General features: G+C 35.0%; 1 protein-coding gene across 6 annotated transcripts in view; it reads right to left on the bottom strand.

The window, feature by feature from the left end:
* The window catches only part of PCLO (piccolo presynaptic cytomatrix protein), a 313514-nt gene that overhangs the window by 50594 nt on the left and 243607 nt on the right, over window positions 1-19313 (bottom strand). For 2 of the 6 annotated variants that reach the window (XM_072327118.1, XM_072327122.1), the window contains 9 exons: window positions 18469-18680; window positions 15453-15503; window positions 14059-14189; window positions 12294-12320; window positions 10188-10281; window positions 6944-7015; window positions 4508-4688; window positions 3113-3307; window positions 1722-1904 (listed from right to left, as the gene is read on the bottom strand). In XM_072327118.1, coding sequence (XP_072183219.1) covers window positions 1722-1904; window positions 3113-3307; window positions 4508-4688; window positions 6944-7015; window positions 10188-10281; window positions 12294-12320; window positions 14059-14189; window positions 15453-15503; window positions 18469-18680 — 1146 coding nt within the window. Of the gene's footprint in view, window positions 1-1721; window positions 1905-2009; window positions 3308-4507; window positions 4689-6943; window positions 7016-10187; window positions 10282-12293; window positions 12321-14058; window positions 14190-15452; window positions 15504-18468; window positions 18681-19313 lie in introns of those variants that run through there. The other 4 variants (XM_072327119.1, XM_072327120.1, XM_072327121.1 and 1 more) reach the window with 4 other exon arrangements.

The following is a 19313-nucleotide window of genomic DNA, read 5'->3' as shown; positions in this document are numbered from 1 at the left end:
ATTTAAATACTACACAAAACTGAAGATAACTGATCAATTACCCACAAAATTGTAATTATTATCCTACATTACATGAATAAATTAGAACAAACTAGTTTAAGAATATAAGGAAGCCCAAACGTCTCACAGGCATGAAAACAAACTTGGCAGCACTGCGAAGGCCATTGTGGATTACCTGTATTTGTCCAAATTAAGATGACAAAAGTGCCATGTATACTTATAGTAACTCCAACCTCGTTAATATATCACTGATATAAATGATGGCTCTTATTCTTAGGACTCTGTAACATTCTTCTAAAATTGCTCTCAGCCAAATGTATATTGATACATATTCTTTTCTGAGTTTTGAAAGTAAAAATGCTAGCATAACAGTAGCAATTAAAGCCAATAGCCTCTAGCATAACAGTAGCAATTAAAGCCAATAGCCTGGATCTTTCTTTATCCTAAAAATGTTTGTGAACCTTGCTTCAACCTCATATCATAAGGAAAAGGGTTTAGCATTGTTTCTCTCAGACAAAATACATTGTTTGACTATAAGTCATTATGACAAATCTCTATGAACAAGCCACCATAAAAAATCATGAGTTATGTAGGTTTCTATGGTATACATTCAAGCAATAGGAAGGATCTTTCTGAACTAGCTTCATGATCTACTCCAGCCTTTGCCTGAACTGAGTGTCAGAAGCTGAGCTGTAGAGTCTGGCAGCATGCATGAGTGTACGAATGCATTTTTAAAGAAGTTTCCAAAAAGCTTTCAGAGATGATACAACTCATTGTTTCTAAATGCAATATTTTAAATTATTAATTATATTTACCCTTGATAATTTGAGATTTCTCCCTCACACTGTTTATTGACTCACTGTGTTTAGTGTATATCATTTGTAATGTCATGCCCTCTTTCTCTATTACATTCTCAGCTATACTTTATTGCCCATGTTACATAACAGCATTAACTGAAAAATATGCAATGATTCATGTGAAGCTGGAAAGGGAATACACACGAGAAGATCTGGGAGTCCAATCTCTAACTTTATTTGGATAATCCCTCTGATTCTTGGGAAATAACCAAAATGCTCCAGAAGTCAATAGAACAGTGTCAGTTTGAATCAGCTGAGATTCTGGCTCTTTATTTGTGTTGAATGATTAAGCTAATGATATATAGCATTTAGATTTGATGAACAGATGTCTACAGGAGGAAAGTAAGAGACTGATTGAAGAGTTGTCAAGAGATTGGCCTGTACATAGATCAAAACTTTCCCTTCCACTGGTGGGTCAAAAAAATTATCTATGCCTGTGGCATAACAATACTGGGAGAGAAAAAAGAAATTGTTAATGTCCCAACAAGAATTTCAGAAACAAAATGTGCAATTAGTTTTTTGTCACAAGGTAGGTTTAATCATGCTTAAGCAAGCTAACTTCATTGTGTGCTCTCATTAGCTGACAACGTGAGTAGACCTATACAAATTTTCAAGAGAACTCCTCCAGTGGAATGGAAGCATATATGTTTTTTTTTTTTTTTTTGTAACATTTCTTAGCACAGTTTTTTTTGTGTTACATCACAATGTGCTGATGTGGAAAAATCAAGAAGAGTTCTTGATTCATGTTAACATTTACAGCACTTAACAGAAGGATAAAAAAAAAAAAAAATAAATAAAAATTAGTAGACATGGCAAGAAGGCTTTGGAATGTGTTTTGTTTCTTAACCATGCCCTTCTGCTCACCTCCTTCAGGCTTGACTGGTCCATCAGACATCACTTTCCTGAGGGCTAGTTGGCTTTGGTCTTTGTTGTCATTGGCTGGTGGAGGCAGATTGTCAGACTGAGTTCTTTGAATAGGGAGGACTCCTGCTATGCTGTGTCTGTGCTGCTTCCTGGCATGATTAGATTGACCGCTTTTATGTGCTGCTGTGGCAGTGTGGGTGAAATGGAAACCCAGAGTATGTATCCTCAGATGGAACCAGCTTAAATGTTATTCATGCAAACAGAAGTTTTTTTGTTTGTTTGTTTTTTCTGTATTTAAATAAGTAGTGTTTTCAAACACCAAAGAGACACCACATGCACAGCATTAAAGAGTACTAAAACTGGCTGTTTCTTTTATTAATGATGGTGAAGTCAAGGGAAATCATTTCCCCCTAGTTTTTGCATTACACCATGATAGGTTTATGGCATATCAACAAATCCTGAAGACAAACACAATGAATCCACAGTCAGAGAGTTTGATTTACCATTAATTTAATCCTCAACTAACAAACAGATGCTGGTATGATAGCTATGGAGAGCTATCCTCTTAAATGGGAAGGTTCTAATTTATTAATCTATTTAAAGATGTCAGATAAAACCCATACTGACCCATTAATTAATGTGTGGCAGAAAAATTCCTAGAAAACCTGAACGACAACAACAGATTTAGCTCTGAATTCCAACTCTGTTAACATGTTAACACTGTCAAAAACTACTTGTTAATTCTTTTGTGTGCTTAACAGTTTTCTGTATTGCTGTTCTACTCATCACTAACACATTTTTATGTGAAAGATAAAGAGGGTTGCCTTACATTTCTTTCCAAAAGCTGTTAGACACAATCATCTTTCAAAAATCGGTATCTTAGTTATGCTGTTAAAAAACTTTTCTTCCTACTTTAAAACTTTTATATATGGTATTGCCCTGCTTGATTACTATTCATAGGTATAACTAATTGTTAGTGTGTTCTCAGTACCTGTGTGCAACTCACAAATCTGGCAGCTGCATCTCTGCAGGTTTTTGTTACTTAACTGGTAGTTATTAAGTGACATCAAAATATCATCACACAATGGAACTCTCTGTGAGTCATGCACAACGATGAAATATCATGGACCATGAGTGAAGAAAGTGATGGAGAAACAGCCAGTTTCACTGCAGTCTATATAAATTAAAATAAATAAATAAAAGACATCTAAATACAAGAGTATATTGTAATTATATGTATTCACACACGGGCACACAAAAAAAGACATTGAAACAGTGAGCACAGTGTGCCAAGAACAGAAAAAAAATAGCCAAGAGGGAAAGACAGCAGGGAAAAAGGCAACAGATGAACATTAAGCTGCCATGCTGAGGAATTTATTTGCGTCTTTTACTTGGTTGAAGGCGAAGCTGTTGGACAGCTGCTTCAGCAGCAGCGATGGCTGCCCCAGCGTCTTCAAGGTGGGTTTGAGTGACGCTGGTTTTGCTTTGGCTGCGGGATGGCCCATGAGAACGTAGATGTCCTTCAGAAGAAGATTTGGAGCTCCCTGGACTGCTGTGGGATTTCTCAATGGTGGGCACCTGCATGTCTACCAAGGAAATGGAGAAGCACAACTGTTGCATTTATTAAAAACAAACTCGTTTTCTTTCTCTCACTTTGCATTTCTAGCTACATTCTAGAACAAGGAATAAGGATTAAGCTGTGCAATACCATTCAGTGTCTCAGGACATACTGTGATTAGGAAACTCTTAATATGAACCAGTTTCTATTTCCTCACAATTTCCCAGGGAATAATTCCTTTATTACTGGATTTCTAACATCTGTTAGTTATGATTCCTGAACTGGTCCACACTGGTCAGTTAGAGGTAGACTAAAGCCTGATTTGTTTTTTGCTTTCTACTTCACTAGCATGTTCAGAATAACCAGTATCCCTTATGCTGGTAATCAATTTTAGGCAATGCAAGCAAGTTTACTTTCCTACAGAATGACTGGTCTAATATCTTCCGTACTAACTTCTGATTTGGATGTAGATCTTACATAGACACCAATTGCTACCAAAACATGACATTAAAGTAGAAAGGAGATGGAGCAAAGCCTTATCCCTCAGAGGCTCACACCTGGATAGTATTTGGGAATGCATTTGTGTTGATATTGTAGATGTTTCTTTAAGAGGGCAACTGGCCACTGAGTACTTAGCATTAAAAATGAATAAATAAATACATTTCTTGGAGCAGGAGACATTGAGATCAATTCTCCTTTTGTAAGCATTAGTAAAATTCTACTATATCAGCTCCACTGATTTCCATTATAATTTAGATATACAACAGCCCATTATGATTGACTAGAAGTGCACATGCATTATTATAGTATAATAGTTATTCTATAAAATATTAATGTGGCATTGATGGAAGATGAAATGTCATAGAATATTTAAAGAATATGAGAAATTGAAAGTTAAAGACATTAAAATTAGACAAAGTTACCAGAAAAAAATAAAATAATAAAAAAAAAAAGTCACAGGATCTATAGCAGATGTAAAAAGATCATTTAGCTTAATGGTTGCTGTTTTAATGACACAAATACTCAATGAACTTGTTAGCACTGATTGGTCCAAATTAAACATTTGTACAGGTCTCCAATGAATTAACCACAGAGAGAAATAAGTTTATAATAAAAGTGTATACAGACTTCATAGTAGTATATTTATTTCTCCATTAGAACTCAGAAAATGTTTTCCTGTCACCTGGGAAAAAAAAAATTCAAATCAAGTGCACTGAGTTACTCCTACCCTTGGAAGGGTCTGGGAAGATTCCATGACTCCTGCTCTTGATTACAGATGGTTTTGGAGATTGCTGGCTATTCTGTCCAGAATGAGATTTCCCATGATCAATGTTCTCACTCTGTTCTTTCAAGGGGTACCACCGAGGAGTGTTGTCAAGCTGAGAGACACTGGACAAGTCGATCAATACCTATATGTGAACCAAAACACAACGTACAGCCTATATCTTATCGATTAATGATGGTGTACAGCAGAGGCATCTAGAGTTATGTTAGCAGAAGCCACAATCGAATATAAGCATTTCAGAATATAACAGGCTGGGTGTTGACAGATTCAGGACTCTGCTCAGAGTCTAAACTAGCCTGAAGTAAACCAGCTGTGGTTGGAAATCCACCTTTATTAGTACAGCATTGTGTATACAATAATACATCTCAGCAGAATCATGATATGGAATATGAGCTTAGACAAAGCTCCATATCAAGATGACTAGGCTGAGGATCAGTTTGAGCACTAGCTTGATGGCAAGACTAAAGAGGGTACTCATCATTCTGTCTCTGTATAGACACATCCTAACAGAAGAATTGTGCATTTTTTTTCCTTTTTTCAGTATAAAAAAAAAAAAAAAAAAAAGGAAAAGAAAAGAACAGGGAAACCTTTGCACTTCAGTAATATAATCAATATGCAAATCCTGAAAACTTCACTGGAAGGAAAAAAAAACAAAAACAAAAACAAAAGGAGACAAAACCACCATGTGGCAGTTAGAAGCACAACTTAGTGGGAAAAACAAAACAAAACAGAACAAAACAAATACCTCAGTAGTTAAAAATCTGCCCTAGGCCATTTGCATCGTTAGCTGGAGTTTGGAAAATTTCTTTTTAAAAAAGTCTTAAAAGCAAACAAACAAACAAAAAAAAAACATTATTACCAATAAAGATCTTTAATGGATTTGTGGTACAGAAAGCAAGGAGGTATAAACTAATAACAGGTCACCACAGTCTTAAATGAAAGAAAGGACAAAACTAGGTGAAAGAGTTAAAACTAATGTCAGAATTTTTAGGTTAGGCAAGGCAAGGTTTCTTTGGTAGTTTATTGCAAGGCTCTGAATAAAAGGTAGCCACTTCAAGCTTACAGATAGACGTTTCTTCATATCTGATTTTTATTATTTATTATTATATAAAGATCTGAAGCTTTTTCCTTTCCATTTTTTTCTTTCAGTGTCATAGGCTGTTTGTGACTTGGCTTGGTCTATCTGGTTAAATCAATACATATTCTGAACAAATTAACTACTTAGCATCCTCTCTAGAATTTTTGGTAATGGTTTGAGGAATTACTTGGTTAACATGGTTACAAATTTTTGCAACTAGACAATATAGGCTAGTGGATCTGTTTTGAAGAGAAAAGGGTTTGTTCTCACAGATGTAATCCAAGATATGCCATTTGACTTTGGTGGTGTGCAAGTAGTGATGGCTCTATTCAGTTTTCTAGCAGTCTGTGATGCTCACTGCCATCTGTGCTTATGTTTTTGTGCAAGCCCTTTAAAAATTCCTTAGGGCACAATCTGGAAATCCCTTATTGATGTTACTGTGCATTATTCCCCTGGACTTCCAATTACTCCTGAAATACATTGGATAGCTTTCTCCATTTTTCCATAAAATATTGTTTTCATATATAAGTTTGAATGATTTATTAAGTAATTATAGATGTTTAAAATATTTGAAGGCTGAAATTTAAATCTTCCTCTAGAAGTAGATGCTGAAGCATCTGTTTTCTAAATGTCATAAATAACAATGACATAAATATTTAGTAAAGCCCTGCTATCAGGTGAAATGCTGAATTTAACAGGAAAACTGATGCAGTGTACAGGAAATAAGTAATTATGTAGCTCCTTCCCATACATTTATTTTAGTAGTTGTTCAAATAGTAACACTGATTGCTCAGTTTTATAGTTATGCAATTGGAAACTGGAGCTGAGCTGAGTGTGCTTTTGCTAAATTCAAATGCAGACTAAACTGAGTTACTCTTTATAAGAACAGTAATTTGAGCAATTGATTTTTCTGGGCTTCTAATTACAATCCTTTCTGGCAATAACATTTTTTTATTTACTTCTTTGACATCCTACTTATTGTTTATAATTCTCTATTGTACATCCATGTTTATTTGTTTGCTTTTAAAAGACAGACTGCTTCCAATGATCCCTCATCATATTTATTATTAATTACTAGTGTAATCAGAGTAAGCCTTACAAGACATTGCCTTCACTTATACATTGGCAGTGATGTTACCATTTTCACTATTATAAAAGAGAGTCTGAATCAGCAAGATCAAATAACTCACCTTGCAGTTAGTTGCACATGTGCTAAAACATGTCTTGATAGCATAATTTAATGACTGATACTAACATCAGCTTTCCAGCTAGTCAGAACAGATAGAATGAAAGTTACTTACTTCACCAAGGAAGTCATTTGAGGAGAATCTATCATAATCCCAGACAGTTACTTCCAGTGTTTTCTTTTTCAGCTGCAATTTAAGTAAAAAAGTAAGTAAACTCATTGCCATAAACTTCAGATCGAGTGAATGGTGGTTTCATTGTACTATCTCCTTCTTGAACCCTTTTTTTCACAGTTGTCATCTAGAAAGTTTTGTCTTCCCATCAACTTTGATACCAGGAAAATAATTTGGGGATATTTGGGGATAGTGTGCCTCCGGTGGCGCAGTGGTAGAATTGCCGCTTGCAACACCAGAGGCCCGGGGTTCGAATCCCCCTGTAGCGCAAGTGGCAGAAGTGCTGCTCTGCTACACAGAGGGCTCGAATCCCGGGAGTTGGACTCGATGATCTCTAAGGTCCCTTCCAACTCGCACGATACTATGATACTATGATACTATGATACTATGATGATGATATTTGTTATCAATACAAATAGGCCTGTGCTTTGCTCTACTTTAGGGGTTTCCACAAGTTACTTGTGATGGCATGTGTGCCCACTTCAAGAGCCTATGTGTTTTTCTAAGCTCCATTCCTGTATTTTTGTAGTTTTTCTCATCATCAGGATTGAGTTCTTAGACATTTGTCTAAAATGTATTAGAATATGGATTTACTATGTATTATTTATATACATAAAATTGAAACAATTTCACATAAGAAGATATGGCTTTTGTACTTCTGAAAGTTCAGTATCATCAGTGAAACTCTGCAAGCAGTCCAGATATACAGGACAAGTTGTACTGCTAGGCATTAATGATAGCTATCAAAACCTACCATTTGAAGACCTTCTTAAACATGACAGCTGTGTTAAGCACTCTTATTAAAGGTAAAACTAGAAACAAGTCTTTTTTTTTTTAATCACTGAATATCATCAAGTCCAACTCCTGGCTCCACACAGGACCATCCAAAATCCAAAGCCATTGTTCAAATGATTTTTGAACTCCAGGAGCTTGGAGCTGTGACTACTGCCCTTGGAAGCCTGTTTCAGTGTCTGACTACTGTCGGTGAGGAACCTAGAACTTTTTCTTAATACCCAACCTCTTTGACATAACTTAATGACATTTTTGGGGGTAACATCACTGTTGCCAGAAAGAAGAGATCATCACCTGCCTCTCTGTGCTCTACTTGTGAGGAAACTGTAGGCTGCCATGAGGCCTTCCCTCAATTTCCTCTTTAGGCATAGCAAGCTAAGTGACCTCAGCCACTCCTCAAACAACTTGCCTTCCAGGTGCTTCAACATATTCATACCCATCCATGGGTGCTCACTAAAAGATTTATGTCCTTTTTATATTGTGATGCTTCGAACTGCATAATACTCAAAGTGAGGCTACACCAGAGCATGGTAGAGAAGGACGATCCCTTTCTTTGACTGGCTGTCAAACAGAGCCCCCAGACTCCCTTCCTCAAGGCTACTTTCCAGCCTCTCATTCATGACTGCCTCCTCCAAGGCTAAACAAACCAAGTGACTTCAGCCATTCTTCACATGTCTTCCTCTCTAAATATTTCAGTAAAGGACTCTGTATGAAAAGATATCTCAAAACAGAAAAGCTGTCAACCAAAGTTGTTGGCCTTACTGGAAAGACTGACCTGAGTGTCATCCCAGGGGTCTCTGGGGACAAATGGGAAGAAGATTGATGGGAATATGAAGAAGAATGATTATTGATGTTGTATACTAAGGCAAAAGTCTAGCAAGTTGTTGATGTGTTAATTTGTCTTGACAGACATAAAGTCATAATCCTGGGGAATGGAATATCAGACTGAAGTTGTAAGTGAAGAAGACTAACATTTCCTCATTTCTTCAGTTAGAAAAATTTAAATCACATCTGGTAAGAAGGTCTGTGGAAATCTATTTCTTGGTGGCTTCATAACCCTAACTGATCTAAGGGTTTAACTGAAGCTGTATTATGTAGCACTTCATTCTTCTTTTTCTATATATCTTCTTTTTTTATTTATTGAAAAAGATGAAACAAAACTTCTCTTTCTTTCTCTCTTTTTTCTTATTTTTTATCTTTCCTTTTTTTTTTTTTTTTTTTTTTTTTTTTTTCCCTTCTCTTTTGCACGTAACAAAGCCCAAAATTAATTTTAACTTAGAAACAGAATTTTCACATCATGTTCTGAACTCAAATGAGATTTACTGCATGCTTAAAGCTAGGAGGATCAAATTGCTCACTGTCTAGTAGAGGCACTTTCTCATTTTCTTATGAGTGCATTGCCTACTTGCAGAAACCTACTGCCATATTGAAACTATTTCATAAGAAATCATTTTCAGTAATGCTACCAGTGAAACTCATGATGAAGACCTCAAGTTTTAGTTTCACAAAACCACAACAACAACTTGATGATGTAAGGCAAGACCTTACTTTGCTGTGATTGTGTAATTACTACTCTTAAAATCACCAGACAGTGTTCTTTGCTTTTAGTACATAAATATATCTTTAGAAAATCAAATTTCCCTTCTCTTTGAAACTCATTTCATACACTGCTTAATAAAGGTCTTTAGATGATTTTTCATTGTCATAATATTTTATAGGACCCTTACTGAACAGTGATTTGTCAACTTATTTTTTAGGTTATTTTCACATTGATGCAGTCTTGGAACATTTAAGAAAAGAAATTCTATTCAGTCAAGGAAATCACTGTTACATCTATTCTGCATGGGTTGTTCAAGAGGGAATCTTTCCCTTGTTCAACTTTTTGCTTAATTTTGGCAGGTATTCTTAAGAAGACTGTGTTAAAAGTTCCCTAATTAGGTAGGATTTAAAAAGAAAAAGATTAAGACATAACTCTCTATTATTACTTTTATTTAATCTTAGCTATCAAGTAATGTGTGTAACTTCTTAAAGAGTACAGTCTAGATGCTAAAAATATTAACTGGCATGGCTTTTGAAACCAAGACTTATGATGATTTCTCCATCTATTTCAGCAATTTTTGTCTTTTTGTTTATTCCTTGTATTCCATTATCATTTTCAGAATTAATTCATTTGTACTTTTGACATGCTCCTGAGTATAATGCACAAAAATGATAATTGATTTCTGAATAAAAAGGAAAAAAAAATATTGATACAATGAACTCTACCAGCAAATTTCACCCAAATTTTGTAAGATTTCACATGACTTCACAAAACTGCCAGTAATGCCACTTCCTTCACAGTGAGAACTGCAGCCCGCACAAAGAAAGCAGAAAATTGCACTGAACAGTCACGCACCTGCTCCGTGGAGATATTTTTATAAATGACTGTCTGATTCCACTCAGGATTCAGGCTTTTCTGTACGTACTTAGTTCTCCGCTTGTACTCAGCACTGAATTTGAAAAAAAAAAAAAAAAAAAAAAAAAGGAAGGAAATATTACATTAATGATCTTTTGCTTCTATCAGTTCTAATACAAAACAAAACCAATCTAATCCACACACACAAAGAAATCCCAGAAAAAGAAAATTTCTTCCCGTTTCTCTAAGAACTTGCAGTTGCAAGAGGACAGTGACAGCCTATGGCTTTTTTTTTTTTTTTTTGCCACACCTAGTATTTTTTTCCTGACATGGTTTTTAAAATATCTCATGACTCCTCAGTGAGGTCTCCCTAGCTATAACTGTTTCAGTGTAAAACATCAGTCAGCAAATGCACATATGCTTTGTTCTCTCATTCTAGATGTTTTACTCTGATTTGAAATGACAGTGATAATCCACTGATTTTCTTCCAAGACCATCATCTTATTAGCACTTTAAAGTAGCAGGAATCCATTATATTTATAGGTTATAGTCTCTAATTACAGGAGTCCTATCTCACTAGAACATTTAATGAAGGCCATGGGGTATATAATATCCTGTTAATGATAGAAACACTAATTTCTTATTGATCTTGTTCTCTGCATCTGTCTCTAACCATCCTGGAAACAGACATAAAAGTACAACCTCATGATTATTTTTATCAATAGCCAGGAAAAAAAATTAAAAAATTGCCTGCATAATCTGTTTCTAAAAAAGAGTTAATAGTGCTTTCTATTGTACTTTACATTTCCTGAGGATGCAGAAAGGAATACACAAACCTCTAATAGAATATGGATTCATCTAGTGCTGTGAGCTTTGATCTCTGATCTGCTTCCATTCCAATTTTAATTTAATATAAATTTTAATGGAGATCTCAAAAGAGCTGGGTAAGAAAACATGAAAAGCTTTCAATAATTTGAAAACCCAAGATAAAAGGCAGTGAACTTACTTTTGCCACTCTGCAAGTTAGCTTCTCATTGACTTCTGTTCAAACTTCCCATACTGTAATGTCATACATCTGCTACTAGAACAAATGTGTACGGGAATCTTTTCCAGTTGTAAAGTCGAACACAATGACCTGTATCTGTTCTATTAAACTCTTATGGTATCTTTACATTCATATTTAGTAGTGAGCTTTTCTCCTGATTTTCCTACTTCTGACTTGTGATTGAACTATGTTTTGGTTCACATTGTGGTATAGTCTGAATTAATGAACTAGATTCCTTTCAAGTAAGATTAATTCAGAAGAAGCACATCAGAGACTCATTTAAATTGATCAACCATGAATATGTACTGTGCATGATACCAGATTGGTGTGGGTCTGAATCAATTATGCAAAACATGCATGTGTTTCATTGACATATATATATATACACACATCAAAAAACATCTGCTTTCTACTTTTAAAGAAATGCAGAATGAAGGTTGAATTACTATTATTATGTATTTAGCCTTTGTTGATACTAGTGTACTTTGAGAGCAGAATGTTGCTTTATATTTCCCAATCCAGGATAAATTAGAAGGTCCAATTACTAAAATTCAAATACAGTGACTAACCATTTATGTTCTCAAATAACATTAATCTGGATGATTAACTAGACTGATGTTTAGTATTAATGTATACACACTGTACAAGATATATAGAGAAAAATATTCCATCTCACTTCCAAACAATGTTGTTCCTCTTGGCATAATGCCACTCCACCACTCAAAAGCTTGAGACAAGTTCACTATTAATTGTTCAACAACTTTCAGTGAGTGAAAATATATTTTAAGGTATCTATGACTAAACTAAATTCTTCCAGACTTCAAAGCAAATTTTATTCATCCTCAAAGTTTGGGCCTAGGATATTACTGTATCAAGGAATATTAATTACTTGTTTCTAGTTTCTTCTGACCTGGAAATGAAATTCACTAGAGAATGAATAAATAGCAGCAATCATGAATTGTAAAAACTCAAGAGAAATCTATTTTTCCATGCGCGGGCTCATCAAAACATCATGTTTGCATATTAAAATGAAAGAAGAATATTGAGACAGTACACTCTACCTTGCATTTTGGACAACCATGACTTGTCTGCATATCCAGCATTAAATAGTTAGGAACACAGATGAAGCAGTGTAAGAGAAAATAGTGAGAGACAAAGATGAAAGAAAATATGAATGAGGGGTAATTTCTAGTATCAGAATCAAAGGAAACAGGCATTATGAAGAGTAAGCAGATGTGTAAGGATTTAACTACTGATAAAATATATTTAGTAGCAGTTTACATTTCTGCTTTCATAGGCAAGTTTTGCACTTTTGAGAAGCTCTTCATTTACATTATGCCCTAAAGTCCCAAGACACATGCAAAACAGTAACATTGCCATATTTTACAGTAATAAACCCAAATAACATTCAAACATAGCCCAAAGTTTGAACCTAATGCTTGGATCTGAACTAGAATTCTACAGGCTGAACATCTTTGTATTTCAAAGACTAACATCTACAGCAATGAATGAATATTCAAAATTCCCAGAAAAATTGATTAGACAACTATTTGGCAAGATTCTTAAGTGCATTAAAATACTCTCAAAATTTAGGACCTGTTCCTATTATATCCAGTAACAGTTGTAGGCCCAGAGCCACTGAACAATATTGAATGCTGTACAAATTGAATCAACATGCTACTAAATATGCTTTTTTGCTGTACCATTTGTTTGACTTTTGGTATGCTGTACCATTTGTTTGATTTTAGCTGTGCTTCCCCACATGCCAAATGTGCTCTGTGACTTAATATGCACTTTCTTTTTACTTTGAATAGATTGAAAATGCATATTTTTAGTTAAATGGACTCAGCTTAAGAGTGTTTTGGGATGAGTGTGACTACACAAATTGAAATGTTTACAGGAATTAATCTTCACAAACTAAAATTTGATCCTTCAGCTTAACTTTAGATATATCTGTAGCACCATTTAAGTCAGCAGGATTATTGTAGCTGTGTATACTTACACATACATATGACATTCTGCAAATTTAAGGCACAAAAAAGAGTTATAATATTGCTGATACAGAAAAACATCTCTTAAAGGAACATTAATGAGCTATTTATAATAACAGTCAGATTTTTAAAAAGCAGTGCTCTGCGAAAAAAAAAAAAAAAAAAAAAAAAGTAGCTATATATGTCACTTTAATACAAGATTGCCAAAATTTATAAAACCATATCTTAACTATTAATAAATGAATAAATAAATAAAATCACATGAAATGTGGTTAGAAATGTGGTTTGTCTATTATGTACCACTTTTAATATCATACTGCAGTCTTAAACCAGTATGAGCTACTGTGATTGCATATATTTGCAAATCTGCTCCAGACTCACAGTGTCTTGAGCAAAAACAACAATCCAATTTTAACCTTAACATTTAGTTTTCATTGTATTACAGAATCAAAGGCCAAATTATTATTCCCAAATCCATACACTTCACTACATCTTAGAAATTTCTAACAAGGACTTTGAAATCTGTATATATAATACCCTTCAGCAGACTGTTCTTTCAATACACATTCTTCATTGTATAACATTTTTTAAATGGAAAGATGGAAAAAAAGGGATGAAATCTACAAAAATTATCAAAAAGTTTCTGAAGTCATTAGCAATGTATTGCACATCTCCCGGGGATTAGCATCTGGCTTCCCATTAAATATCAATGATTTTTCCACAGTTGTACCTTCACTTTCTATAGCAATAAGCTCTCAGTTCTGTTTATTAGTGATAAGCAACAAACTAAAATTTAAAGAAAGAATATTTAGGTTAAAATTCATCCTGCACTTACCCTCTCCCTGGAAGAAGATAAACTTTAACAAAGGGGTCAGAATAGCCATTATTGTCTCTGGGAGCAAGGTTTCTTGCCTGAAGAATATGGATGATAAGGTTGCCAAGGTGTTTGTCGTAATTGATCTGAAGCTAGAGAACAGGTTTAAACACAGTAAGATTAGTCTTAATTTAACTTCCTAAACGATTCTAAGTCTCCAAAAATCCTTTGCATTAAGTGGGTTTTAGGTCTTTTGCTGTCCCCATATTGGAAGATTCTTTCTCTCTCTTCTGAGATCTAATGAGATGCTGGATGAATACTCTGAATTTTGAAATAAATGTTTCTTTCACACTCTGTCAGCATTGTCTGTTTGTTTGTTTGTTTTAAACAACACAGGCACCGATCTGCTCCAATCAGTAAAAAGCACATAAAATTTGAACATGGTCTTATGGTAGCTAACATTTACTAACTTAGTGTTATGCTATGTATTATGGATGTCTTAATACTATGAAAAAACTATTCCTACATAAAAGACAGGGATGAATAAAAGGAACAAAAGACAGAAATCTATAGAAAATTCGTTCTGCTGCTCCCAGTTCCACTGTTAAAAAAACTGAAGCCAGTTTACATAAAAAATAACAACATCCTTGGCACTGCATGGAAACAAAAGCACTGCACTATGAGAAAGTCTTTACAGCCCATGCTGGAAGTAAAGTCCAGTGGGACTTCAGTTGAGTTCTAGTGGAGTTAGGGAATTTCTGAACTGAAGCACAGTAACTGTCTGAAGGTTAAAGATCAGAACATATTTCACTACATTTTTAGCACTTTCAGGAACCAAAACTTTTTTTTTTTTTTTTTTTTTTTTTTTCTGGTGGAGACTTTTATTTGTATTTCCGAAGCAAACTTTATAAAAAAAAACAAAACAAACAAACAAATGAAACTAACCAAAACACTCAAACAAAAACAAACAAACAAACAATCAACAAACAAACAAACAAACAAAAACCTAGCACTGCTTTAGACCTTTTAGACCTTATTTCATTTGGCGACGTTTCAATGGGTTGAATAGCATGAAGACATGTCAGAAGCTGGAGATTAAGAAAAGGTTCTTAACCAAGGCAGTAGTGCCTGGGCACTGCAACAGACCCCCTATGACAGTGGTCACAGCCCAAAGCCAGAGTTCAGGAAACATTTGGACAGTGCCCTCAGATACAGGGTTTGAATTTTGGGTGGTCCTGTGTGGAGTCAGCAGTTGAATTTTGTGGTCCTTGTAGGTCCCTTCCAGCTGAACATATTCTATGATTCTATGATTCTACAAATGAGAAATCACTTAATGAAGATGGTTTTCAATATATTTTTTCAACAGAGAAAAGTAGTCGGTTTAAACAACAGTTTAAAGAATTATATATATTTACCTGAATTTCTCCAGTGATGGGATGAGAAGCAGACTTTGTAGCTTCAGTGGGCTGCCGGATTAAAATATATATATCATATAAATATACATATATGCCTATTGGAAATAAGATTCTCAGTATCAACCTTTTAATAACTGTTGTCTATATTGCAATTTTGACACATATTTTTCAAAACCTTTTCATTGTCTCCAATCCGTACTCTCAATATTGACAGTTACAATACTGCAACATCACTTAAAGAGTCCATCCCTGACACTTTGATCAGCCTTTGTATATGTACAGAATCAGACAATTGGAACACCAGAGTCTTTACAGTCTAAACTGGTGACAAAAAAAGCCTTGGGAGAAAGAGACATCACATTAACTCCATTTAACAAAACTGAATGTTGAAAGTAGGTATGTTGTGTTTTTTTGCTATGTGACATAGTAAATGTGTGATGTTCAGTGTGACCACACCAACTAAATACTGAGGAGGATATTATTAACCTCATACAATACTACGAGGCTTGGGCCAGAGTGGTTAGAAAGCAGAGGAAAAGGATCTGGGGATGTTGGTTGACACTCAGCTAAACATGAGCCAGCAACGTGCTCTGGTGGCCAAAGGCATCCTGGCTTGTATCAGAAACCGTGTGGCCAGAAGGACAAGGCAAATGATCATCTCCCTGTACTCAGTTCTGGTGAGGCCAAAACTCAAATGCGGTGTTCAGTTTTGAGTTTCTCATTACAAAGAAGATATTGAAGCCCTGAAGCATGTCCAGAAATGGGCAACAAAGCTGTGATCAAATGTTTCTATAGGAAATTTATACCCTGTAATCTACAGCACTGAATGATCTTGCATTTATACTATAAGTGAAATGGGTCCACACAGAATTAGGTCTGCCAAGGCTCCAAAAGGTTATATATCTTCTCTTATGGCTTATCTAATTTCATTATAGTTTCTTTTGATATCACCCCATCCACTCTTATACAATATGTAAGAATTGTGCTTTACAGTGCTGTCACACTTGATAGAGTAGGTTGTCACTACCATGATGTGAAACTCATGTTAATGCCAGGTGCTGATGTTATGTTCTATCACGCTCTGTTGAAGTAAGATAAAACATTAAATGTGGGAAGATCTACATTACAGAATAACCAAAGAGACTCCTACATCATTTTAGGAGTACATACTCTTACAGAACCTTTAACAAAAGATTTTACTTGCTAATAATAATAATAATAATAAAAGGTAGTTTGAATTTTTAATCTGTATTGAAACATTGGCAAAAGTAAAGAATTAGTGCTGCAGCCTTCCTGGAAATTTTGTAAGCCCAAGGCTGAGAGTTGTTCTGGAAAAGATGAGCTGTAGCATTCTCTTCTAAGAGAGTTCAACATTACTATAAACATGGCCTACAATGAATGGACAGAAAGTGCACAAATCAACAAGTTATGGTGGTTAGGAATAGAAGACCTCTCAACGTAGGTTTAAGAAATGTGCAAAGTTTTAAGCATTTACCTGATTAGTTTTGACTTTTACATCTTTTGCATAAAGGTATTAATTTTAAAGTTTTTTGTTAATCTTCATAAGCATGCAGCTGAAATTTCATAAAAGATTTCTAAATTCTCTGTGCAAAAGTAAATGAAATTTATACTTTAACTTCAGGTGTTCAGCTACAGTGCCAAAGCTGAGAACCATCTCTTCATGATGGTTCATGAAGATGGACAGAGAGAGGGATCTCTCCAGGATACACTATAAAGATCAATGACTTCATAGACTATTCAGTGAATCAGGACTATGACTCATTTACCCAAGGAAAGGACTTGCACTGTCTACAGTGACATCTGCACTAAGAGATCCTCACTTTCCTTAACTTCAAAGGCAGGAATACCTGAAGTTTTGTGTACATTAGCAACAAGAATTATATCCATAAAAAGTCTATGGAAATTCCAAGCAGTCAAAATAACTATCTGATGCAAATTATTCAAAAAATATATTTACACATTTTGTTATATCAATGGATGAAAGAGATTTCTGTTTTTCCCTCACATGATAGTAATGTGAGCATATTGAACAGCTATCTAAAATAAGACAGCTCTAGTTGCTATTTTTCATTTGCATCTAACACATTTGCAGTTCAAATCAAAGTTTCAGCTTCAGCAACACAAAATACAAACATAGGAGTAATTCAATAGAAACCCCTTAGGGATGGGGTTCTTGTAAAATCTTGACAGTCATGAGAGAGAATAAAAGTACAGAGTGGTACATATCAAGAAAGTGTGTTTTGCATTGTAAAGCTTTGCTTCAAACAGTAGGATTGTGAGAACCTGAGTATCAGGAAAGCAATCAGCTTTAGCTATCTTGCAAATTGATTTAAGCAAATGCATTCTTCGTGGGACTTCAGGATTTGACTTTTTGACAAAAAAAAAAAAAAAAAAAAAAAAAGCACAGTAGATGACTTTATAATTTAGTTTTTGGTTTTGAGTGTGAAAAAAGGCTACTCGATTCACACCCTGAACTCTCCAGGTGTGCAGGAGGGTGCACAAGGAGAAAAAAGTTCAGCTGATGTGGCAAAGAAAATGTGAAATTATGCTTAATAAGTTCACAGGAATTAGTTGGTGACAAAACATATATTGGCAGTGAATTCATTTTTCACTTTCTGCAGTTTACAGAGGAATTCTTGTGAAACTACAACCTTAACTTAGTATTGAGTGGGGAAAATATTGCCTAAGTAATACTATAAGATGCAGTTAAGAAGAAACAACAACAGAGAATGAAAAGAGAAATTTTTTTGTTTGTTTTGTTTTAAAATAATAGCATTACATTTGAAGAAACTATTTTCATAGAGGGATCAGTCTTGTACGACCCTGGATAGATCACTTAATCTTTTTTTTGTCTCTAGATTCTGTAATTAGAAGTCATAACCATCACTGTCATTGCAAATGGATTCATCAGTATGCACCATGACCTCTTGTTATAAGATAAATAGGTCTTATTGTTATCAAAATTTTACTGCTTCATGACTGTCAAGTTTCTTACCTTGCTGCTATGTCGCTTTTTGCTGACGGAGGGAGAACCAGGTTGGCCAGGGCTGGGAACAGCGCTGGAAGTGGCAGAAGTGGTTCCGGAATGGGCATGTGATGACTTTTCTGCTCCCGAGGAGGCAATCAGAGGTGCCTGCTGTAGTGAAACCTTTTGGAGCTCTGCAGCCAGCTGCTTGGGATCAACCCCTGGGGACTTCGCTTTATCTACTGTATCAAAATAAGAACGCTTTGCGTCCATAATTGTTAGCATATTCAAATCTATCTTGCCATGGCACAGTGACTGCTTGTATACTTTGAGGATGCAAAAGGCAATTTATGTAAATGAGGCATCTCTCTAAAACATTGACATACAAATTCCAATCCTTCTACTCAATATTGTCAACCAGTGCTGTTTATCATATTGCAAGCTCACTGAGAAACTTACTGTCTAGCTGAGGAAAAGTATGATCAATCTGGATTATACTGGAGCAAGTTGCACTGCTAAAGTCTGGCCTCACTGTTGAGACCTTGACCAATTTCACCAAGTACTTGAACTTCGCTGCAACAAGCTTTAACCTCAGGTTTTGTTTGTTTGTTTGCTTGTTTGTTTCAATCAATTGGACATTCAGTAAATCTGAATTCTACTCCTGAGATCATTTATACAAAGATTAAAGAGAAAAGCATCTTAATACTTCAGCACTGCAAACTAATCAAGAACAAAATAAAAGCAAATGAAGAAGAAAAGCCAATGTTTTCTTATGACAAAACCCTACATGAAACACCTGCGGAAGGACAGTAATTGCCTTCCCCCACCACGGGTAGAGTGGGCAGAATTTACTCTGGAAATGAAGATGTGTAACT

This window comes from Excalfactoria chinensis, chromosome 1 (genome assembly GCF_039878825.1).
Source record: "Excalfactoria chinensis isolate bCotChi1 chromosome 1, bCotChi1.hap2, whole genome shotgun sequence".
In the NCBI taxonomy this organism is placed as follows: domain Eukaryota; kingdom Metazoa; phylum Chordata; class Aves; order Galliformes; family Phasianidae; genus Excalfactoria; species Excalfactoria chinensis.
Note: the sequence above shows the minus strand (reverse complement) of the source record. Positions and strands in the feature narration are given on the sequence as shown.